Genomic DNA, 24,748 nt, shown 5'->3' with positions numbered 1-24,748 from the left:
ATGTTATCAGCCTGTTACATAAAGTGATATAATGATTTATAAATATCATTATCTTGAAATGAGGAGAGGAGGAATGCTACACTAGGCATACTGATACATTCGGTCTTAGCATTTGATTGAGAGATCACGCAAGAAGTTTTGCGCAACAATGTTAAGCCGTGTCATTTTCCTTGTTTGTTGTATTTTAATAGGTGATCTCGTGACAGCGTCGAAACCATTGTCGATTTTATTGATAGAGAATCTTCCTTCGCCTAGCCACCACATCTGGACAGAGCATTTGGTTAAAGGACTGCTTCGTAAAGGCCATCATGTACACGCAGTGAGCATACGTGAGACTAAGGTCAAAGGAAAACTCGCGCAGAATTTGACTTACGCCGTAAGTAGATGTTACAAGATTCGAAGACATTGTGAGAAACATAAATCGATTATTTGCAAATTATAAAACAAATGAGAAAAGATAGAACTTTTCTATTTTAAAATGTTGTTTTCTATCTTACGTAAGATCAATGTGCTTTCGGAGGTCCTATAATTTATCACATTTTCACATGTCCTCTCTTGTATAACGAAAGGTACTCTTATTATTTTCAGGTCTTCGATGGTTTGATGCAAAGTGTTGAAAAATCCGATGATTATAACTTAGTTAAATGGGAACAGTACAGCGTTTTTTATACAATGTATTCTATATACCAATTTAGCATGTTATTCGCATGTGACACATCGATAAAAACTGAAGCAGCGAAAGAACTTTTGGAAATGACTAAAACTGTCAAGTTTGACGTTATAGTGCAGGACATTACTTCAAGTCAATGTTTCTACGGATTATGGGAGGTAGAACAATCTATATAGGGTAACTCAAGGGAATATGCCATACTTAAGAAAAATATGATTTTTTTTCCTATTTCTCTTTCTTTTTAAGGTATCTTTGCATACTGGTCTTCTTTTTCCTTCTTTTATCTGTTTTTCCTTTATTTATATATGGTTTTAATGAAATATTTTGATTCTTTACTATTAAAAAGAAAGAAATACCTACAAAAGTGTTGCAAAAGTGGCATATATATTATTCCGATTAGGGGTAATATGCCACATATACAAATATGTATAGTAATTTAACTTTAGAAGGGCATTCTTGTCTAAAAACATGTAAAAGAATATTTTTATTACAATTTCAATAAAACACTAAGAAAATTTTTAACAATTTTACAGTATTTACAACAACGCTCCTAGCCGTATAGCTTTGTTAAACATAACAAGTGGCACATTCTCCACACTGGCATATTCCCCCCAGTTACTCTAGTATTAATGAATTGTAATTGCTTAGTCTATTTTTAAAATGCAAGTGCCGTAGCGAAGTCTTATAAATCAAGTGTGTTTGCATAACAAATTGAAAGTGCAAAGTCATCAATTATATCAGCGGTAATTTTTACGATCGCTTCTTGTAATTAGATCCTAGTTCTAAACGTTAAAATGCGATGTTTCATTGAACATCTTAAAGGTGAAAAAATACGTGAAAAATTTTGTAGCTCTCTCTATGTAGATATATAGAGAACAATCGCGCGGGAAGTTACTGAAATTGTTTAACTGTCTACATAACATGAGACAGTACAGACCGGAATGAATTAAACAGAGTTAATCACAATACCTCCGCGTAAAGCGATAGTTTATATTTATTTAATAATATATTACTGTGCATTATATACTAATACAAATTAAAGGTTTTTCTGCAAAATAGTACTTAATTAATTTTTATTTTAATTATTTATACAAAATAATAGCTACTTAGTTTTAGTTTTTCCATTACCTGTAGGTAATGTTTTTTAGGTTGCTAAAGGTAAGCCATCCGTAGTAGGATATATTCCGTTTGGTCCTGCGCCTTGGCTCAAGGATTACGTCGGCGGTCCAAATTACCCGACTGTTCGACCTTACCCTGGATCCATTGCAAAACTCGAAGGTTTGTGGCTAAAAACATGGAATGTTCTATATTACATTGTGGATGATCTCATAAGATATTACTATTTCTTGCCTGCTGTTCAACGACTTACCGAGGAATATGTAGGCCATGCAATCAGGCCATTACGTGAAATAGAAAAAGACAGAATTAATATAGTACTAATTAATAGTCATCCTGCGTTTGAGCCTGCGATCCCACTGCCACCGAACACCCTGGAGATCGCAGGACTGAATGCCCAGACCGTGCAACCAATTGCCGACGAGGTAGTCGTGACGTATCCTGAGGTAAGAAAAAATTATACTTCTTACTTGAGTAACACTACATATTAACAAAAATTGCAATAAGAATATTAGTAAAAAAATTGTGTATACTGAAATATAATTTTAACTAAACTCTGTCGAATTATTATCTATTAATTATATTATATCTTTATTTGAAAATTCTTAAATTAGGACTTACAATTAGTCAAACTAATATAAATACTAATAATTATGTATCAAATAAAATACAAGCTTCCTCATAAGAGGAGCTTTGTGAGCGAAATAAAATAGGAGCAATGATAGCGATCTGTATATAATGATGAGGAAGCAAATGTGCAAGTTTCTAATTTGCACATTTTTTTAACTTTAAATTTAATCTTTTTTTATGAATTGAAAAGGGTCAGCTTAGTAGCACAAGTGGGGTTTTACAATTGACGCAATGTCAAATCGATGTTGACTTTGGGAGTTCAGGCTACATAGTCCATATATGGACTTCGCATGTTTGATCGCGTATAAAGCTGGGTCTAATCAACCAAATCTTAAAGAATTTTTTATAAAATAGGGGTTAAAAAAGACTGAAGAATATAATAAAATTAGAAGTAGACCGAGATCTTAAAATTTGCGAAAGTTAAAGCCACTACAGACATTTCTCAAAAAATTATAGACTTTTGATCGCGTATATAGCTGGGTCCAATCAATCAATCTTAAAGTATTATATATGAAATAGAGATAGAAAAGACCTGAAGAAGTAAATATAAATAGAATTAGAAATAACCTGATATCTTATTGCGGAAGTCAGAGCAGCCACGGACATTTCTCAAAAAATTCAAAATTTTATAAAGCAAGAACCCGATTATCGATCACCTCCAAATTTAATACCAACTGTTCTTTAATAATACTCTACATTAAAACAAAAAATTGAACTCGATATCTCAAAATTTGCGGAAGTTGGAGCAACCACGGACATTTATCAAAAAATTTGGTAATTATTTAGTAATACGGACCACCCTCCGATGACCTTGACCTTGACATATGTTGTCAAGGTCACCCTCCTGAGTGACCTTTAGAAGTTTTTAGCCGGCGGTCGTTATTTGTTAAAAAGTTATTAACAAAAAAAATTTCGAAAATATAGCAGCTATTTTGAGTATTGAGAGGCATAAACGACTAATATTACGTTTTTTTTTTTAAGCAGAGATTACTTTATTTCGCGAGAAAGTCGCTACTTTACCAAAACACAACATTTAAAGCAGTAAATTGTTGATAAATGATAAATTGAATTGTCTTTGTTAAAGCAGAGAATACTTTATTTCGCGAGAAATCGCTGCTTTACCAAAAAAAGAAATTACAGGACGAAATGATAATAATTACAATAATAATTATTCATTTATATTTTCTGTTAAAGGATACATAATAGACATTATTTCGAAAAAAAGCATCTAATCGTTCATGAAAATCGTATGCTTTTTTAAACATAAATTCTGCTAAATAATGATTAAAATCAAGCAACTTTCTCGCAAAATAAAGTGATCTCTGCTTAAAAAAAAAAAACGTAATATTAGTCGTTTATGCCTCTCAATACTTAAAATAGCTGCTATATTTTCGAAACTTTTTTTGTTAATAACTTTTTAACGAATAACGACCGCCGGCTAAAAACTTCTGAAGGTCATTCAGGAGGGTGATCTTGACAACATATGTCAAGGTCAAGGTCATCGGTGGGGAGGCTCACGGAAGGTATACTTGTAATTCCCGGGGCCTCCCCAAAAAGCGCCGTGAGGGACATTCGAGGGGGTTTTTAGTCGGTTAAAGTCCCACATAACCGCCCTCCTCACCCCGGGGAGGGGATATCCGTGTGGATTTTCCCCCTCCGTTATAAAAAAAAAGGTTAAGGTCATTGGAGGGTGGTCTGTATTATTAAATAATTACCAAAAATTCAAAATTTTATAAAAAATGAATCCCTTTACCGATCATCGCCAAATTCAATACCAACCTTCCTTTAATATTACTCTATATTTAAAAAAAAAATTGAGCCCAATATCTCAAAATTTGCGGAAGTTAGAGCAACCACGGGCATCAAATCCGTACATACACACATACACGCGCCCATGCACACGCGCGCGTGCGCGTACACACACACACACACACACACACACACACACACACACACACGGACATTTTTTTAAACGCAATTTTTTGAAGTTTTATAACACTCTGAACATATTGGCATCAAAAACTCAGAAAACAATCTTTTATTTGGTTTTTTCTACCCCTATTTCATATATAATTCTTTTAAATTTGGTTGATTAGACCCAACTTTATACGCAATCAAAGGTTCATATACGAAATTTACGAAAACAAAGCTTTTTCTATGAGGAAGCAAAATTATTGAGAGCCGGGCTTTAAACAAGCGATGCGCTCCCGCCTCTAAAGAGGGCAGCTCCTGTGTGACGTGCGCGTTCTAAGCAGGGCCGGTAAACTCCCATTGTTCTCGCGTTGCCAGTGTTTGTAGCGCCTCTACAAATCTTGCCCCACCTTTGAGGAACTAAAATTCAATATGGCTGTCAAACCGCTCGATTTAAATCCATAATAGCTGATTTTTTCATATTATAATTATTGCTATTTATAAAAATTATAATAGAAAAATGGCTAGGAAGCAAAAATTAAGCTACACTGCTATTGTTACAATTTAATTATTACAAGTTTTATTATAAATATTTCGAAATAGGAAAAATATATAAAATTATAAAATAGATATAGAATGTGTACATGTGTGTATGTGTTTATATGTATGTACGGTGTATATGTGTGTATATGTATGTGTGTGTGTATAAACATATTTTAATTTAGATGCGTATACCTGGATAAAGTACCTGCAAAAAAAAACAATTGTTTTAATAAATAACTCATTCTATTCCCTTATTTGCAAGTGTAAACATAATACTTCCCCTTCTTACCTTTCTTAACATATCTCATTGCCAATGATTTAGCTTGATTATACATATAATTTGGCTGGAATTCAGCTAATATTTTTTTATTTAATATTTTATTAAGAAAATTGCACCACTGCTGGATAAATTCCATTGCAACCATATCCAACAACTCCTTCAAAGCAGACTTACAGTGCATTGTTAAATAATTTGTCTCCGTCGCCATGCTATTTAAAACTTGTTCTTTTAATTTGATATTGTGGCAAAAGTTTGGAAATTGCACTTCAGTTATATATATATCGCTTGTTGTAATATATTTGTTATTTGTTCATTTTCTAATTTTTTTGCACAATCACTGCATATAGGTATCCATTTTTTACGCATAAAACTCAATATTTTGTGCACATTCACAAAAACATTTCTTGCTTCTACTATTGGTACAGCAGCTTCAGCACAATCTATGTTGGTGTCATTATTTTCCATGCGTGCAATTTCTGCTGCGCGAAACATAGTCATTAATGCTAAGGAACTATCCGTTTTGTTTTCTTCACAATTAGAAGAGACGGAATGCTTGGACGTAATATTAGCAGTAATTAGTGTTTTAAATGCCGTTCCAAATTGGTAAGGAGTTGGGTTGACATTCCTACGTCCTACGTCTCTTATTTGGCCGAAAAAATTTTCTAGTACGTCTTGATTTATATATTTTAAATTAAGATGTGTAAATCCACTTCTTTGGAGGACATCCCATAGACGTGCAGCACCTCGGATCGTCCACATCCAATTTTTTAAGCACTTTGGTGCATTTCTTCTTATTGGTTTTAGTGTTGTTTTTTCAACAAATTGCATATTATCCAACGTAAATAATGCCTTTTGCCAAAAACGTTTATGCGTGCTTTGTGGACTAATTATACTACTAAGGCCTTGTCCTTGTTTGCCATTAGAGGAATCCAATAATTCATCAAAGAATAATAGCGTTCTTGATGTAGCAGCGGCGCTTTCTGGCAACTGTATCGTGCCTTTTATAGTTTCAACAACACCTGCAATATAAATAAATAATGCGTAAAGTCAGAATATTTTTTTGCTTCTACAGTGCATGCAAATTAAAATTTTCCAGCATTTTTTTGATAAATGACCATTATTATTTACCTTGTTTATAAGATACGACTATAGCCATGTAATGAGCCACAGTATGGCTTAACACTTGGACAGCATATTTTACTCTCATCTTTGGAATCAAAGCTGGATAGATATGCTTATCCACTAATTTAGGCATTATCCGTTGTTGAATATCTGAATTCAGTTTATCGATAGTATACAAACGTTCGATAGCATCCCATGTGGCGTATGGACATTTCAAATCTGTTGATACATTTTTGTTAAGCATTAAATGTTTAGTTAGTAAGTTATTCTGCACGCTTTTTTGCAAATGAACATAATCAAAGAGTGGTATAATTTTGTGATTTTTAAGAAAAATGGTGTTATCTTTTATATGTCCTTGTGGTTCTGAAAAAAATTTAATGCATGTTTAGTACTTATACAATACAGGTACACACATAAATACATATATCAATACATATGTAAATTACTCACCATTACCATGTAGTGCAGGTCGCGTTTGTTGTATCAATAAATTGATCGCTGCAATATTAGTTCCCCCTTGATCGCAAACGCTTGCAACTGGTTTGAAACCACACTTTATAAGTGCTAGCAACCATTCTTTGATGCATCTGGCTAATTGAATTGAATTTGTTGCACTATGACTGTATCCGTAGCCAATTGGCATGTGCTTTCCAGAGGCGAGACATCTTATATAAAAAACAATCGCATGATCTGCTATCTTTCTAGTTCGTTTGTACCCCAATCTTCCAAGCCAATTATTTTATCATTTTTTGGATCATATTGGACAGCAGGTTGTATAGACATTTCGTCCCAAATAAGCACCACATATAAATCTTTAGGATCAATCTCTTTCTTAATTAAACATAAATATTGTAGAATACTTTTATTACACCCAGTATCAATAGGAATATTTCGTAAATGTTTCTTTAAAGTGACATGAGAAGGAAAGTGTAGATATTTAGAAAGAAAATTATATGATGTACGAGATCTTTTAAAGAGACTTAAGCAAAACATTTTTTCTTCAAGAGTGTAACGTCTAACCTGTTGAAAATAAAGACATAATACAACATAATAAACATATATAAGAAAATAATCATAAGCCAATATTTATAGTCTGTTCTTATTTCAAGACCGTCTTAAAATTGTACTCAAGACGGTCTTATATATAAGAACCGATTATATAAATATCATCCATAGAATGCAATAATACAAAATATATGCATCAAAATTTTAATTTTATGTTTAATTTTATATATACAATTTTTAATAATTTTTAAATAAAATAAATACAATTGCAAACAATATTGTTAAATAGCATGAAAAAAGAGAAAAAAGAAAGAAAAAGAAAGAAAAAAATAACTAAAACAATAGAAAAAATATTGTTAATAAATTTGCAAACAAGAATGATATAGACGAAGGATATACAATATTGATCAAGATATTAATGTACCTGAGGTGCCACTTTATCATGTCTTATTATTAGATCAAGTATTTGTTGTCGTATTAAGGAAGTTTTATCCTTTCTGCCTCTATGATCTGTAGTGCTAAGTATTATTCTGTTAGATGTACGTTTTTGTTTCATTTTCCGAATCTTTTGCTTTAATCGTCTTTGATCTTTTTGTAATTTTATTACTTTCTGATAAAACAATCGGGCTTGTGGATTTAATTTACTTTGTCTTGTAATTTTCAAAAGATTAGGTCTTCTTCTTGCAGATAAAGTATGTTTATTGTCTTTATTTAATTGCTTTTTTATTTCCTCTTGCTTTTGAGACAATACTTCTATTTCCTCTTGTTGTTGGTAATGCAACATTTCCATTCTCTCTTGAATTTCTTCTTGCTTTTGAAACAACATTTCCATTCTCTTTTCTCGCTCGTGATACAACATGTTCATTCTTTTTTTAATTTCTACTTGCTCTTGGGACACCATTTCCATTCTCTCTTCTTGCTCGTGATGCAACATTTCCATTCTCTCTTGAATTTTGTCTTGCTCTTGGGACACCATTTCTATTCTCTTTTCTTGCTCGTGATGCAACATTTCCATTCTCTCTTGAATTTTTTCTTGCTCTTTGGACAACATTTCCATTCTCTCTTCTTGCTCGTGATGCAACATTTCCATTCTATCTTGAATTTTTTCTTGCTCTTGGGACACCATTTCCATTCTCTCTTCGTGCTCGTGATGTAACATTTCCATTCTATCTTGAATTTTTTCTTGCTCTTGGGACACCATTTCCATTCTCTCTTCGTGCTCGTGATGTAACATTTCCATCCTCTCTTGAACTTCTTCTCGCTTTTGAGACAGCATTTCTATTCTCTCTTTTTGCTGTTGGTGCAATACTTTCATTTCCTGTTGTTGCTGATGGTACAACACTTCCATTCTCTCTTGTTGCTGATGCAGCACTTCCATCCATTCTCTCTTGAATTTCTTCTCTATTTTGAGATATTGTCATTTCTGTCTGTTGCTGGAATACTTCTTCTTGCTGGAGTTGTGTACCCGCCTCTTCTGAGCATGCTAATTCCATGCATGGGACAGCAGTATTTAATAATCTTCGATATCTTGGACTGCAAGAGTAATCATTCTCACGAAAATGTTTATGACACACTCGTAACTGTTTTATAACGTCTTCATCTGTAATATTAAGCTTCAAAATCTGTAACCATCGTTTGCGGCGTTCTTTATTGGTAGGAATCCCATGTGACGGCACTATCTTGCCCGATTTGCATCCTTGTACACAGCACGATCTTGCCATATTTTTCTATTTCACACTACTTCTAATTACCTTTAGCAATGTTTAAAAAATATATTTAAACGTTCTACGTTTATGCAATGCACTACGACAGACCACGACAGACAATGTGAACTGAATGCGAACCACGTTGCTAAAAGTTCACGACAGCAGCCAACAGCAGCTGACCGCAGCTGACAACAATCGACAGCCATATTGAATTTTAGTTCCTCAAAGGTAGGGCAAGATTTGTAGAGGCGCTACAAACACTGGCAACGCGAGAACAATGGGAGTTTACCGGCCCTGGTTCTAAGCGCCACTCGAGCGTTGCGGTCGTCTCGGTCGTGTGAATAAGAGCAGAGAGAAACCTGAGAGCGGCCATGGTGGAAGTATAGAAGGTGAGACATTCCGGAAGATGCGCAGTCGTCCGAAAGTGGTGGGGAGTAGTCAACCAATCAGATTTTACCCATTCTGCAAATCCACCATGATCATATGATTGATATATATGTATTTAATGCTCAGCTGTGCTCAGCGATATATAGGCTGCGTTTCGTTATTGACTGCAAATACTGAAAATCTATAGTGTACGTTACGTTACGTATAGTGTTATATAGTTTATTATTATTTCGGACATCATGCCGAAATGTTTTGTAAACAATTGCAAAAATCGGACGTCTCATGTCTTCAATAAAAAAGTTGTATTTTATACATTTCCCCAAGATCCGGATTTGCGATCGAAATGGTTGGAAGCTTGTCAAAAAAATAAGGAATACAAAGATAAAAATGGTAATTAAAATATGTTATTATATCGCTATTATTATTATTAAATTGTATAATTATTATTAAATTATGTTATATAACCCCATAACCTAACGCTCATAACCTAAATTTCTTAATACAATAAAGTAATTTTTATTAAAATTACTTTCAGAAAGAATATGCACGGTTAAGAACAATTAATAATGAAATAAAAATGAATAATATAAAAAAAAATAGAAAAAAAAACGAAGCATATGTGCAATATTATTATTTAGATAGCACTATATATATTTCTTATATTTTCATTTATTTATAAGTTTTATTTTCTGTTGTATTGTTTCAATATTGTATTGTTTATTAGTTTTCAGTAGTGTACAATATGAGTTTATGTTAATATTTATAAATACACATATATTTTTACTTCAAATATATATATTATATATAAATACTATGTTCTTATTTCTGATTAGTCATTCACGTTTAAAATACGCGCGTTACCAAATGGGTAAAATCTGATTGGTTGAAATTTCGGTCCCTCCCCACATGCCGCCATTATGCGCAATGTCTCACCTTTTATAATTCCACCATGAGAGCGGCCATCCCGCTTCGAGGGACGCCTGTCCTAATCTGCCCTCTGAGAAAGTGGACGTCAACTACGGCGTTACGCTCGGTAACGATCAGAGAGAACTCGGGTAACGATACATGGGTTCGTATCCGTGCTATGGTTCGTGTCCGAACTACTCAGATGGAGGGGATGTGGTGGTCGCGTAAGCCCCTCCTCTTCTGTCAGTGTACGCTCGGCACTCGGCAAGCTTCGCGCGGGAAGAGAAGGGCAGACATACGATCTGCTGTTTCCTTCTCTCTTGAGCTGTTAGAGGCCACGCATTTCGGGTATCGCCTCTCGTGTCTCGCCGAGTGCCGAGTCTCGAGTTGGCAAATCGACGATGCGCTATGTTATTTATGTTTATATTTACGAGTTTTAATTGTTATATTTATAAATAGTGCAATTATATTTACAAAAAAATTGCAAATTAATAAATAAATTTTATTATACATAAAATCGCGTATGATCATGTACTTTCGTAGTTTTGGTACCGTTAAAATTAAACATAAAATTAATTAATTAAATAAATATTTATAAACATAAAAACTAAAATTCGTAAATGTAATGTACAGAAATTCCCGTTCTGGCCAATATGCTTTTTTATCTAGAAAAAAAGTCATATTAAAAACATTAACTTTGGCATAATATTTTTTAATATTTAAACATTTATTGCATAATAATAGTAAAATATTAACTATCAAGAAAAAAAGGTAGTTTATAGTGTTCTTTTTACTCTTATATTAAATTTGCCAAATCACGAGCACCAAAAGAGCGATATTGGATTAAAATAGAAACAATTTATTATACAAATAATGCACACGGTTAATGTTTCGACTATAGTTAGTCTTCTTCAGAACGGATTATTACGAAAGAAGAAGATAATAAATATCAAGAAACATAATAATTAATGTTCATTTTAACATACTAAAACATTAAATATTAGTTTAAACTAAAACATTAAACAATCACCTATCAATATAAACAAAATAAACAAATAATCTAATTGAATCACAAATATAAAAACGCCAACGCCGGAATAATCGAATGAAACCATGGCAAGATAAATTTATATTTATATTGAGATGTGGTAAAATCTCTTCCGTCAGGAAAAGAATGTAAAAAATTATTAACGGGGGTATTTTGATTTAAAAGATCTTAAAATATATATTTTGCAGGAATTTTTTATAGGGAAACAAAGAAAGTGAATAACGTTAAACTTTGCATGTTCATTTCACCTTACTTTAAAATTTTATTTTTATTTTTTAAGTAACAAAAATGCTTTTCCTTTCTATTATATTATAGGTATTCTGGAAGGTATAAATGACAGACGGTGTAAATAATTCTAGCTGTTCTATAAGTATCTGAAACGCAAAAAGCCAAAATTTTCTTATTCAGAAGAAGTATATGTGGCTATCGTCTGAACTAAAACTAAACCAATATTTCCATTCTAGGCAGCCTTTTTGTCAAAAATATTATTAATCAATATTAAATAAACAATTTACGGTCTGAGCTTGGATTTTATAATAACCTAATAATATTTTTTATATACTATATTTACATATTTTTTTCAACCTTAATAAACTACGCGCCGACTAACTTGTCAGACTTATAACACAGCTCCTATTGAAGTAGTAAAAACCCCTCACTCCCCTCTAATTAAATCGATTTAAATAATAGTAAAGAATTTACTACTCCAACAGGAGCTGTGTTGTAAGTCTGACAAGTTATGTCGACGCGCAGTTTATTAAGGTTGGAAAAAATATACGTGTAGTATACAAAAAATATTATTAGGCTATTAAGGTCCAAGCTCGGACCGTAAACGGCTTATTTAATATTGATTGATTGTATAACGGTCATAAAACGGGGGGTCTTATTTCTTTTATATTATTAAAAATAGTATAACTTTTTTTAAAATTTTGTTAGTATTTTATTAAAAGAAAAAACTAATAAACGTATAATGTTTATTCTAGTTCAGACAATAACCACACTTATTCTGAATAAGAAAATTTTTTGTTTTTGGGTTTCTGATACCTATAGAACAGCCAGAATTATTTACTTCGTCTGTCATTTACACCTTCTAATGATCAGGATATAACATAGAAAAAAATAGCATTTTTCTTACTTAAAAAATAAAAATAAATTCTTAAAATAAGGTTAAATAAGAACATGCAAAGTTTAACAATATTCGCTTTCTTTGTTCCGCTATAAAAAATTTCTATGTATGAAAAATACTTATTTTTAAGACCTTTCAAACCAGAATACGCCCTTAATTTATTGTTTGTTATTAATATATTGTTATTAATTATATACATATAAGTATTAGAAAGCATATAATATAAAATAATTTCAATATTCAAATTATTGTAATAATAATAAAAAAATTAATTATTTACATTTTCTTCCGTGTGTGTATGCGTGATGTTATTGACAATAGTTTCTTTGCACGTTTACATTTCTTTTACAGATTTTTTACACGCTTAATTTTCACAAGTGTGATGTCAAATACAGACAAGATTTTTGTTTATCTGTTATAAGCATTATTTCGAATGCAAGATTTTAATAATCAAACGTTTTTAATAATCAAACATTTTTAAACTGCAAACGAGGGACAAGCAATATCATCTACACAGCATGTAGCCTTAAAATACTATGATCTTTTCTAGCAGCACTAGCGTATAATTTGTCCGCCGACATTACGAATTTCTTCTGCAGCAACACATAAAATGTTGAACAGTTTCCTCGAATGGTTGTAACAACGTCGTATGTCCTTGCATTATTAATTCATTAAGGTATTGTTCACATTCTCATTCTAAAATAATAATCCTATTAAAAAATGTTTATTCTTCTTTAAAGAAAATGCTGTCTCAAATGTTATTCTTTCAAAAAATTTTGAAAGACTTGGAAGAAAGAGTTTATAGAGACAGAAACTTATCTTAACTTTTAAAATATATTTTAAATTTCTTTAATGCACTTAATGCGCGTGTGAGTATGAAAATGCAATTTGTTTTTCTAAATATGATAAATATTATTTTTTAAAAACTTAATGACAATAATAATCAACAAAAAGACGTTTGTGTATGATAAAAAATTTACAATATAAAAATACACAAATATATATAATTAAATGTAAAATATGTCTGTTTAATTAATAATATTCACGATGTTTAGAAATACAAATTAAATTTTCATATTCATACGCGTGTGGCCGGGGCGTATTAAAAAAAGAGGTGTGGCCTCGGAGGGTTAATGATGCAAAAGCATATATGCAGACGTTGTTATAAAATCGTTCAAGAAAACTCTTCAATATTTTATGTGATTGTTGCAGAAGAAATTCGTAATGTCGGCGAATAAATTATACACTAGTGCTTCTAGAGAAAATCGTAGTATTTTAAGACTACATGCTGTGGATGATATTGCTGGTCACTCGTTTGCAGATTGAAAATGTTAAACGTTTGATTATCAAAATCTTGCATTTGAAGTCACGCTTATAACAGATAAATAAAAATCTTGTCTGTATTTGACATCACACTTGTGAAAGTTAAGCGTGTAAAAAATCTGCAAAAAAAATGTAAACGTGCAAATAACTTGTCAATAATATCACACACACACGCACACACAGTAGAAACGGTAAATAATTGATTTCTTTATTATTACAATAATAATTTGAATATTGAAATTATTTTGTACCATATGCTTCCTCACACTTATATGTATGTAATTAATAACAATATGTTAATGACAAATAATAAATTACAAGGGCGTATTCTGGTTTGAAAGATCTTAAGGACGTTCTCCGGAAAATCGATTTTCTCTAGATTTCTTTTAAAACTGTAAATATACATTAATTTTTAGGTGTGCTTTATGCGTCGTATAAATTTCAGTACCTCTTACGGTATTAAAAATCGAGATATTGAGCTTCAAAGTTTCAACTTTTAACATGGAATTCCTATTCCGAGTTATTGTAAAACAGACATTATAATGAATTGTAAAAAAAGTTTTCTCTAAATGTTTTTGAAAAACTAGTATATGATCCATAAAAATAGAAATAATATGTGATGAGTGTCAATACCCTTGCGGTACGCGTTTTCGAGAAATACTTGTGTAAAGTACGCGATTTGATGAATTTTTCGCTCGGTTCAGGAATGACAGAAGAGGAGAGGGGTCAGTTATTACTTGGCAACGCCGCATGAGTTCTCACGCGTGAAGTTAACTTCTTATTTTTTAGTTGTTAGTTGTTATATGTAATATTTTGTATATAAACAATGAAGGGTCAAAGCACATAACATGGCGTAGCGATATACGACGGTCGTAGTCCCCGACCTGACAGATCAGGATACGCCAAAGCTTGTGCGTTACTTACGTCCACGACTACGATTGTCATATGTGCTTTGGCCCTAACTTTAGTAAAATTTTCTTTTTAAGCATGAATACAAGTTGAGCACGACTGGAGCCGGAGAAGGTTTTTAAAAATAGGTATTTTTCAGAAATTTTTAATTAGGTGAACGAAGAAAACAAATAACGTTAAACTTTGCATGTTCTTTAAATCTTATTTTAAGAATATATTTTTATTTTTTAAGTAAGAAAAATATTCTTCTTATCTATGTTATATCTCACTAAAAGACGTAAATGAGAGATGAAGTAAATGATTCTAGCTGTTCTAAATATCAGAAATGTAAAAACCAAAAACTTTCTTATTCAAAATAAGTGATGGCTATCGTCTGAACTAGAATAAACATAGTTTATTTGTTTTTTCGTTTAATAAAATACTAATAAAATTTTGAAAAAAGTTATAATATTTTTAATAAAAAAGCCGCTTTTACACACACAGAATAGAAATATTGATTTAATTCTAGTTTAGACAATAGCCACACTTCTGCAGAATAAGAAAATTTTAGCTTTTTGTGTTTCAGATACCTAGAACAGCTAGAATTATTTACACCGTCTGTCATTTATAGTGACCAGGATATAACAGAAAAGAAGAGCATTTTTGTTACTTAAATAAAAATAAAATTTTAAAATAAGGTGAAGAGAACATGCAAAGTTTAACGTTATTCACTTTCTTTGTTTCCTTACAAAAAATTTCTGAAAAATATCTATTTTAAAGATATTTTAAATCAGAATACTCCCGTTAATAATTGTTTACATTCTCTTCCTGACGGAAGAGATTTTATCACCTCTCAATATAAATATAAAATTTATCTTGTCATGGTTTCATTTGATTACTCCGGCGTTTTTATATTTGTGATTCAATTAGATTATGATTTATTTTGTTTATATTATTAAGAAATTGTTTAATGTTTTAGTCTAGTAGACTAATGTTTAATGTTTTAGTATGTTAACTTAAACATTATCATGTTTTAATATTTATCGGAATTTACGTTGCAACTCTCAGAAACTTGTTATTTTATTCTTTTGACGCACTTAACATGTAAGTTCTCACGATGTACTTGCGATATGTCTCCCACTTTTTTATATTTTATATCTGACATACTTATATTGACATATTATTCGTTCTAGCGTGGCGTTCGCATGATGTGGTTTGGGCGCAACGTCTTGCGACGCATGATTTATTGTTGCGTATAATTATGTATAATCTCACTTGAGAAGGACCCAATTGGGGTCGAAACGTTGTGAGACAAATAAATAGAAATTGGCCAGTTGAGTCGCTTAATCTCGATTATTTTAATATTTATCTTCTTCTTTTATATTCATAGTAATCCGTTCCGAAGAAGACTAATTATAATAAGTACAGTCAAAATGTTACCCATGTGTATTGTTTATTTAATAAAGTGTTTTTATTTTTATCCAATATTCTTTTGTTGTTGCTTGTAATTTAGCCGTAATTTGGCCAATTGAACATGCATAGGTAAAATAAATTTAATAAGAGTAAAAGAACATATGTTATAATAATATAATATTTGTTATAATATTATAAACTACAATTATTTCTCATAATTAATAATATAATTATTGGTATGCATTTAAATATTACATGTAAATATTATTATGCTAAAGTAAAGGTTTTTAATGTAAGACTTTTTTAGATAGAAAAGCATATGTATAAAACCGTGATTTTTATACATTACATTTGCGAATTTTAATTTTTAAGTTTATAAATATTTATTTATTTAATTATATTTGCAATTTTTATATATTTATAAATTTCTAATATATATACATATATATATTTATTTATAAATATAAAAATTAAAATTTGTAAATATAAACGCAAATGTAACGTATAGCGCATCGTCAATTTGCCAACTCGAGACTCGGCACTCGGCGAGACACGAGACACGAGACGCGAAACCCGCCCGAAATGCGTGACATCGTGGTATAGCCGGCGCGTGCTAACGGCAACGCCGCGCCGGCAACGTCACAGCTCAAGAGAGAGGGAGACAGCAGATCGTATGTCTGTCCTTCTCTCCCCGCTCGAAGCTTGCCGAGTGCCGAGCGTACACGGACAGGAGAGGGGTTTGCGCGACCAGCATATATCCCCTCCATCTGAGTAGTTCGGACACGAACCATAGCACGGACACGAACCATGTGTGTACCGTTACCGAGCGTAACGACGTAGTTGACGTCCACTTTCTCAGGCGGCGCGTCAGTATACGTCCGCTGGAACGGAATGATCCCGGTGGCCGCTCTCAGGTTTCTCTCTGATAAGAGCCTTGACCATCGTGGAGTCAAGACGTATTGTGTGTTCTACTGTTCTTGTGAATTGAATAAAGAGTTCCTATTGTGAAAAGAACTTGTACGATAAGTGTCCTGTCCATCTCTACGCATCTCGCGTATCGTTCCACGCGATATTATTACAACAGGTTATGGGCCCAGGGCACGCTTGTCCTGCGGAAGATCTGTAAGACGCGTGAATAAGTGGACGAAAAGTTCGTGAGACGCCGGCGAAGGACATCAAAAAGAGAGCATTAGAAGATTAGAGGGTAAGTAAATAATATTCCTCGTTGCTGACGAGCAAAACGAGAGAATTCACAGCTAATAAGAACGTTCGTTGAATGCCGTTAGAAGTTAGAAGGAGACAAATTCTTTTTGTCTTTTGAGAGATAGAGATAAAGTATAATATAGAAGTAGAGATTCCCAGCTAATAAGAACGTTCGAGAAACGCTGTTAGAAGTTAGAAGGAGACAAACTCTTTTTGCCTCTTGATAGAAGTAGAGAAAGATGAAAATTAAAAGAGAATATGTACAATAGAAAGAGATAGAAAGATGCCGCTTGGTAGCAAGTCGGCGACGTGTGCGTGCAAGTCCGAGCGTGAACGGCGAGAGTCAATGTTTTTGGCGCGCGGAAGTCCGATCGTAGACGGCGAGAGTCATTGTTTTTGGCGCGCGGAAGTCCGATCGTGAACGGCGAGAGTCATTGTTTTTGGCGCGCAGAACTTGTTGCTGGGCGCGCACAAACACATAATCGATTTCGACTAACAACATGGCATCGATGCTAGATGGCTAGATTACGATACATGTAAATGTATGCGTATGTTAGATGGCTAGATTACGATACATGTAAATCTATGCGTATGCTAGATGGCTAGATTGCGATACATGTACATGTATGTGTATGCGTATGTATAAAAACTCTATATGACTCTATATGAGTTTATTTTTTTTGAAATCGATATGTATCGGGTCGGTAATTGAGCATGACTAGCTGTGCGGTGTAGCTTGATTACTGTACAGGGAGGCCGCGTAAATTTGTATGGGCCCCGTGCGCGTGCGTGATCAACCCGAGCTCCCATAGATCTTTTCAGCAGTGCTGGGGATCGCAACGGAGAGTGGTGTGCGCGTACGGATAGCCCTGCAGAGGCGCGTGGTTTCTCGCTTTGGGGTTGTTGTGAATTGCAGTGCGTTCTATATAGCCTCATAAGCATTGTGTTTTTATTTTATCGCTGAAAGAAATTTGGTGATAGAAATTAAATTATTAAATGTCGATAAGAATGTTGGCTTATCTTGTCAAAAGAGGAATGCTAATGTTCAATTGATATTTAAATCCCGATATAGATGGAAGAAGAGACAGAAAATCTTTCGGTGGAGAAAGAAGGCCAAGATGCGCTAGTCGACTACGACAGCGATAGCAGCATTGTCACGGTAATAGAAAGAGAAAGAGATGGCGAGGAGACAGTAAGAAAAGATAGAGGTAAGAGAGTATTTTTTTGAAAATAAAGTAGTCTAGAAGAATAATATATATATGCATTCAGAGAAAATAAAATAGTAATTTCAAAATTCCGTATGGAAGCAAAAGATAAAAAGGAGGAGACGGAAAGAAGAGGTGCAATCCCGAAAAAGAGCTTGCCTAAAGTCAGAGAGAATATAGATGTGACCAAAGCATGGGAAGAGAACCGTCCAGTACTGCCAATTGGAACCAAAATATTAAATGAAAAGCAAGAAAAATTGGTCGCAAAAGTGGACAATTCGATGCAGATGCTGGACAAAGTAATGACGAAGGCCACCGAGATGATGGAGAATATGGTGGAAGTCTCCCGTTTAAACTTAGAGAAAGAAAAAGTTAAACTTAGACGTTTAGAGGTAAGCAATAAAGATACCCAAAGTTCAGTACAGAATGATATAACAACGGTTAAAAAATTAGAAGTAGAGTCTAGAAAGAGAAAATTAGATGAAGCAAGAATTTGTTCCGCCGGAAAAGATAGAAGTTTAGAGACAATTAAAAGCACTATAGAGGCAGAATTAAACAATCAAAGGTTGCATATTAGAAGAGAATACAAGCTGACGCAAAAATACAATTTTGATCTTTGGATGGATTATTTGAAATCTGAATTAACGAACAATGATTTATTAGATGTAATAGATTCAAGTATTGAAAGTCCTGAAAATCTTTCCGAGTCAAAAATTGTTAAAAGAAAAGGTCTAGTTAGAGATATAATAATCAATCATTTAGATGAAAACTATCATAAAAGGATTCTACATGAAAAAGATCCGAAAGAAATTTTAAAGAAACTAAAAGGATATAAAAAGAGTGAAATAAATGTTACTCATGCATCGGTACGAGCTAGACTTTATTAAATTAAAATGAGAAAAGATGAAAAAGTAAGTGATTTTTGCGAACGCTTTGATTCGATAATTAGAGAATATGAATCATGTGAAGATGCGGTACCTCTCACAGAACAAGAAATGAGATCTGCATTGTATCAAGCTGTGTCAATTAATGTACCAGAGCTGAGAAATGTAGATTTGATTAGAAGACAATCGAATCTTAAAGAAATGACAATAGATGAAATAAAATCTTTTATGATGAGTTAGAGGCAGAAAAGAAGAACGAGAAATTAGAGAAAACAGAGAAACCCGAAATAAGAGTGCAGAGGGCTACCGCAGATGAAATAAAGTGCTACAGATGCAACAAGATGGGCCACATGGCAAAAGACTGCCCGTTAGCAGAACTAGGGGCTTGGTTCTGTTACTATTGCCAGGAAGTTAGAGGCCATAAAGGTGACAGCTGTCCTAATGCCGGAGCCCAGGCGAACAAATTTAGAGGAAAAAGGTATACAAATAAAACCGTTAATAAAAATATAAAGAAAAAGGGTAGATTTGCACAAAAAAATACAAAAAGAGTAGATAATAAAGGGAAAGTAACCAAAATACAACCAGCCAAAAAAACTATACCATTGCAAACAGCAATTGAAGGAAAACCAAAAGAAGGTAAATTATGCATGGCTAAAGTGATAGAAGATAGAGATAGTTCAAAAGAATTAGTCAATTTTATTGTAGATTCGGGTGCAACAGATCACATTGTGAATAAGAATATAATTCTGTCAAACTTTGAAAAATGTAATAATAGAGTTATTAAATGCGCGAATAAGAATGAGCTTGCAGACATTTCAATAGATGGTAAAGGAGATCTTTTGTTGTTGACAAATGAGAAAGAAAAGAAAGTAATTAAATTAACAAATGTAATTGCAACGAAGGAAGTATCCGAAAATTTACTATCTCTAAGAAAGCTGGCTGATGCAGGGTTCAGTATTTATTTAGATGATAAATTGTTCAAGGTCTATAATAAACTGACAAATAAAATAGTTTTTGAAGGAATTTATGAGAAACCAAATTGGATTATACAATTTGAGGTCAAAAATAATAATATAGAGGATAATGATAATGTAGAATGTGCTGTGTATAGATGTAGAGCAGAAATTGTTCCACATTGTGAGTTTCCTGAACAATCGCAAGCAAACATTCAGACCAGTGAATTATCAATTTCGGAGGGAGAGTTAGATGAGAGGGATAATGTTGGCTCTGCGATTGGGAGGGAGAATGAAGGAGAGCTCACAAATGTGAACGAAAACGAAAATATAGAATACAATAATGCTGAACTCGATCAAGTCATTAAGTTAGAGGATATACAAACATTAGAGAATATAGAAGAAATGTGTGAAAGCTCAGTAATTGAAAAAGTAAAGAAACTAGAGAAAATAAATGAGGCGATGTTATGGCATGTTAGATTAGGTCATGCATCGTTAAACTATCTAAAACAATTACAAAAAGTAGAAAAGAGATTAGAGAATGTGAAGTTTGATAACTCCATATTAGAGTGTGAAGTATGTATAATGGCAAAGATGGAAAAACTGCCGTTTAAAAAAAACAGAAATAGAGCACAGAGACCACTACAGGTGATACATACGGATATCATGGGTCCAATAAAACCTACATCTTATCCAGGACGAAAGAGGTTTATAATAACCTTTATAGACGATTATTCTAGATTAGCGAAAGCCTACTCTCTGAAGACAAAAGATGAATCGGGAGAGGCTCTAGAGAAATATCTAATATCTGCCAGAAATCTACTAGGAAAAGAAGAAAAGCTATGCTACGTGAAATCAGATCAAGGCAAGGAATTCACGGGAGGTGCTTTCAAAGAGATATTAACAAGAGAAAAAATAGAAGCCATATTTGCGCCACCGTACACTCCGGAACATAATGGAGTTGCAGAAAGGTTCAACAGAACGTTGCAAGAGAAAGTAAGAACATATATGTTCGACTCGGGATTACCAAAGAGTATGTGGGAGTTGGCAGTTGACGCTGCTGTGCATGCGTACAACAGATCTTCACATAAGACTATAGAGTATGAGATTCCCTTGAAGAAGTTCTCATCAGAAACAAGTTGTCATTTCGAGCAAATAAAGAGATTTGGATGCATTGGATATGCAAGAGTACCAAAGCCTACGTCGAAATTTGACAAGAGAGCTATTAGAGGTGTGTTGGTAGGATATACTGACACTGGATATATACTCTGGCATCCAAGCACAAGAAAATTTATAGAGTCCCGACACATTAGATTTAATGAAAAGATAACATATAAAAATGTATATCAAAACAGTCAAACAGAAGAAGAAAAAGACTTAGATAAAAATTGGATGAAAGAATTTGTAGAGGATGAGGAAAAGGGAGAACAAAAACTAGAGATTCCTGAGAAAAGGAAAAGAGGTAGACCGAGAAAACAAACAACACAACTAGACGAACAGAAGCAGAAGGACGCACGAAAGGAAAGTGAAACTCCAATGACTAGAAGTAAAACTAAAAGAAAATTAGAAGAAAATGGAGACACTGATGTGCGGAGAACAATAGAAGATATTAGCTTTGCTAATTATACTACTGTGAAAAATATTCAACAGAATATAGAGAATGAAGATGAATTGAGTCGATGTCTTATGGCATCATTACATAGAGAGCTCTTCACATATGAAGAAGCGATGACAGGCAGCGAAAGAGAAAACTGGAAAAACGCTGTGATAGAAGAACTTGAGTCTATGCAAACCAATCTAGTATGGACGCTTGTTGATAGACCGACAGAGATGATGGATGGTAAACGAGCTAACATTATAGATTCAAGATGGGTATTTAAGAGGAAATTAGAAGCAGATGGATCAACCAGATATAAAGCGAGACTGGTGATAAGAGGATGTAAAGACAAAAATGTGTATGATCTAAAAGAGACATATGCACCGGTTTCAAGATTGTCTTTGGTTAGATCCATATTGGCAATAATAAACAAGTATAATTTATATACCTGTCAACTAGATGTGAAAACTGCATTCCTAAATGGAACCATAGAAGAAGAAATATATATGGAAATCCCAGACGGAATAGAAGTAGATGAAAACACCAAGAAGACTAAGGTGTGTAAATTAAATAGAGCTTTGTATGGATTGAAGATAAGTCCGAAAAGATGGAATAAGAGATTTTCAGAAGAGGCTAAGAAACTTGGATTAGAGAATGATCTGCATGAGCCATGCCTGTTTACGTGGAGGAAGGAAGGCAAAATAGTGATCATATTACTTTATGTAGACGACATGTTAGCAAGCAATGATCTGAAGAAATTAGAGGAAATCATAGAGAAGTTGAGTAAAATCTTTGAGACGAAGAATCTTGGAGAACCCAGGAACTTTCTGGGAATAACAATAAAACGAAACAGAGAAGAAAGATATATGAGCATCCACCAGATGCAATATACTGAGAGCGTACTGGAAAAGTTCCATATGAATGAATGCAAGCCTCAGAGCACTCCCATGGTAACCAAAAGAATGAGCAACAAAACGAGTAAATTAGAAGAAAAGAACACTGGAAAGGAAATTATAAGAGTACCTTATAGAGAAGCAATAGGAAGCTTAATGTATCTAGCGAATGCCACACGACCTGATATAGCCTTTGCAGTGAATTATTTAGCAAGGAAACAATTAGAGCCTACAGAAGAAGACTGGCAAGATGTAAAAAGAGTCTTCAGATATCTTAGAGGAACTGCGAATCGAGGATTAATATTTAGAGGTGAAACAGACGTGTTAGAGTCACTAACAGACGCTAGTTTCAGAGATTGCATTGATTCTACATCCACTGGAGGATATATAATCAAACTATTTGGAGATGTAATAGCATGGAGAAGTCATAAACAGACATATGTTACACTCTCTACTTGTCAAGCAGAGTATCTAGCAATGAGTGAGGCCTGTCAAGAAGTAATCTCGTTGGACAAGTCGCTCAGATATGTTGTTGGAAGAACATTCTTGCCTATAACAATCTGGTGTGACAACAGAGCAGCAGGAAACTGCACTAAGAAGGATGGAAGTCACAAACTTAAAATGATGACAACTTAGAGGAAATAAAGAAAAACTTAAGAGAAAGAGAAGAAACTGGAAACAGAAAACATATGGCTGACACTCATGGAGATTTTATCAAACAGTGTGTTGATCAAGGAAAGGTGAAAGTCGAATGGATTGAGACCAAAGAAAATTTGGCGGACATTATGACAAAACCTTTACCTTTAGAAGCATTTGCATATCTAAGAGATAAGATAATGAATATAGAGTTTAAACAAAATTAGAGATTAATTTTACTCGATAACTGATTCTTGTTGTGTTTCAGATAAGGACTAAACTTAGAGAAGGACCGCTGATCGCTCGGGAGGGAGTATTGAGAGCCGGGCTTTAAACGAGCGATGCGCTCCCGCCTCTAGAGAGGGCAGCTCCTGTGTGACGTGCGCGTTCTAAGCGCCACTCGTGCGTTGCGGTCGTCGTCGGCGTTGCGGTCGTCTCGGTCGTGTGCATAAGAGCCTTGACCATCGTGGAGTCAAGACGTATTGTGTGTTCTACTGTTCTTGTGAATTGAATAAAGAGTTCCTATTGTGAAAAGAACTTGTACGATAAGTGTCCTGTCCATCTCTACGCATCTCGCGTATCGTTCCACGCGATATTATTACAACAAAAATGTTTCAGACAAAATTGATTAATAGAAAATGCTGATAAAATAAAAAAATAGTGAGTCCCATTAAAAAAAACAAAGGTTTACCTTGAAATCTTGGAGGCATCTCCACTTACAATTAGACAAGACTTGTCAATAATAAGATGTTTCCTTCGAAACAGAATAAGTTTTATTTAATATATTGTTTTCGAGCAACAAGTAGTTCAGGAGATAATTACGTGGAATGATTAAAATGGGACACCATGTATAAATATTGCGCAGTAGATTTATATTAAATTTAGATATTTAGAAATATTTTTTACAATAATATTCTATTTACAACAATGACTTATAAGAATGTTTTCTGCTTAGATATAATTCGCTTGAAAATGTTTTGGTTACTTACGATTATGTTTTTTTGAGTATTATCAAAATGTTTAGTTCACCATTATTTTGCAGGATGTGCGCATATTTCTTGACGGAGCAAAGAACGGAGCCATCGTAATATCATTAGGAACAAATTTGAAATGGAAAGATATCGGCATAGACAAGATTGAAACCGTTCTACTGGTTCTGTCGAAACTGAAGCAACGAGTGCTGTGGAAGCTAGATATTGAAGTGCCATTTGAGATACCGGACAATGTAATGGTTGTGAAATGGATGCCGCAAAGCGAAGTTTTATGTACGTTTCCCCAGTTTCTATGAATTTAGGAAAAACAT

At 33.4% G+C, this 24,748-nt stretch overlaps 4 protein-coding genes across 5 annotated transcripts in view; 3 read left to right on the top strand and 1 right to left on the bottom strand.

Moving 5' to 3' along the window:
• LOC139824753 (UDP-glycosyltransferase UGT5-like) lies at nucleotides 1–24,748 on the top strand. Its single transcript, XM_071797295.1, has 4 exons — nucleotides 1–376; nucleotides 589–828; nucleotides 1,819–2,232; nucleotides 24,488–24,748. Exons 1-4 carry the CDS (start codon nucleotides 149–151, stop codon nucleotides 24,731–24,733), a joined length of 1,128 nt encoding a protein of 375 aa, XP_071653396.1. The 5' UTR covers nucleotides 1–148; the 3' UTR covers nucleotides 24,734–24,748.
• LOC139824752 (uncharacterized) lies at nucleotides 3,414–7,142 on the bottom strand. The gene is made up of 4 exons (XM_071797294.1): nucleotides 6,723–7,142; nucleotides 6,279–6,635; nucleotides 5,160–6,169; nucleotides 3,414–5,075 (listed from the first exon to the last, which is right to left on the bottom strand). The coding sequence occupies exons 1-3, from the start codon at nucleotides 6,913–6,915 to the stop codon at nucleotides 5,421–5,423; spliced, it is 1,299 nt and encodes a 432-aa protein (XP_071653395.1). The 5' UTR covers nucleotides 6,916–7,142; the 3' UTR covers nucleotides 3,414–5,075; nucleotides 5,160–5,420.
• The window catches only part of LOC139824751 (uncharacterized), a 41,237-nt gene continuing 24,040 nt past the window's right edge, over nucleotides 7,552–24,748 (top strand). For both annotated transcript variants that reach the window (XM_071797293.1, XM_071797292.1), the window contains exons 1-2: nucleotides 7,552–9,760; nucleotides 9,906–10,425. The gene's annotated coding sequence lies outside the window, so the exon portion shown is untranslated. The remainder of the gene's footprint in view (nucleotides 9,761–9,905; nucleotides 10,426–24,748) is intronic.
• Nucleotides 17,157–24,479, top strand: LOC139824754 (uncharacterized). Its single transcript, XM_071797296.1, has 5 exons — nucleotides 17,157–17,278; nucleotides 18,350–18,485; nucleotides 18,585–18,874; nucleotides 19,603–20,002; nucleotides 23,714–24,479. The coding sequence occupies exons 2-5, from the start codon at nucleotides 18,350–18,352 to the stop codon at nucleotides 23,722–23,724; spliced, it is 837 nt and encodes a 278-aa protein (XP_071653397.1). The 5' UTR covers nucleotides 17,157–17,278; the 3' UTR covers nucleotides 23,725–24,479.

Source organism: Temnothorax longispinosus, unplaced genomic scaffold (genome assembly GCF_030848805.1).
Source record: "Temnothorax longispinosus isolate EJ_2023e unplaced genomic scaffold, Tlon_JGU_v1 HiC_scaffold_55, whole genome shotgun sequence".
Lineage (NCBI taxonomy): Eukaryota > Metazoa > Arthropoda > Insecta > Hymenoptera > Formicidae > Temnothorax > Temnothorax longispinosus.
Note: the sequence above shows the minus strand (reverse complement) of the source record. Positions and strands in the feature narration are given on the sequence as shown.

Excerpts from the sequence above, each read along its gene's own strand:
- LOC139824753 (XM_071797295.1), top strand. The coding sequence starts at position 149 with ATGTTAAGCCGTGTCATTTTCCTTGTTTGTTGTATTTTAATAGGTGAT. Across the intron at positions 377-588 it reads CGCAGAATTTGACTTACGCC|GTCTTCGATGGTTTGATGCA; the intron begins GTAAGTAGATGT and ends TATTATTTTCAG. Across the intron at positions 829-1,818 it reads GTTTCTACGGATTATGGGAG|GTTGCTAAAGGTAAGCCATC; the intron begins GTAGAACAATCT and ends AATGTTTTTTAG.
- LOC139824752 (XM_071797294.1), bottom strand. The coding sequence starts at position 6,915 with ATGCCAATTGGCTACGGATACAGTCATAGTGCAACAAATTCAATTCAA. Across the intron at positions 6,636-6,722 it reads ACCTGCACTACATGGTAATG|AACCACAAGGACATATAAAA; the intron begins GTGAGTAATTTA and ends AATTTTTTTCAG. Across the intron at positions 6,170-6,278 it reads AGTCGTATCTTATAAACAAG|GTGTTGTTGAAACTATAAAA; the intron begins GTAAATAATAAT and ends TTTATATTGCAG.
- LOC139824754 (XM_071797296.1), top strand. The coding sequence starts at position 18,350 with ATGGAAGAAGAGACAGAAAATCTTTCGGTGGAGAAAGAAGGCCAAGAT. Across the intron at positions 18,486-18,584 it reads GACAGTAAGAAAAGATAGAG|CAAAAGATAAAAAGGAGGAG; the intron begins GTAAGAGAGTAT and ends TCCGTATGGAAG. Across the intron at positions 18,875-19,602 it reads TTAAACTTAGACGTTTAGAG|TTAGAGGCAGAAAAGAAGAA; the intron begins GTAAGCAATAAA and ends TTTTATGATGAG.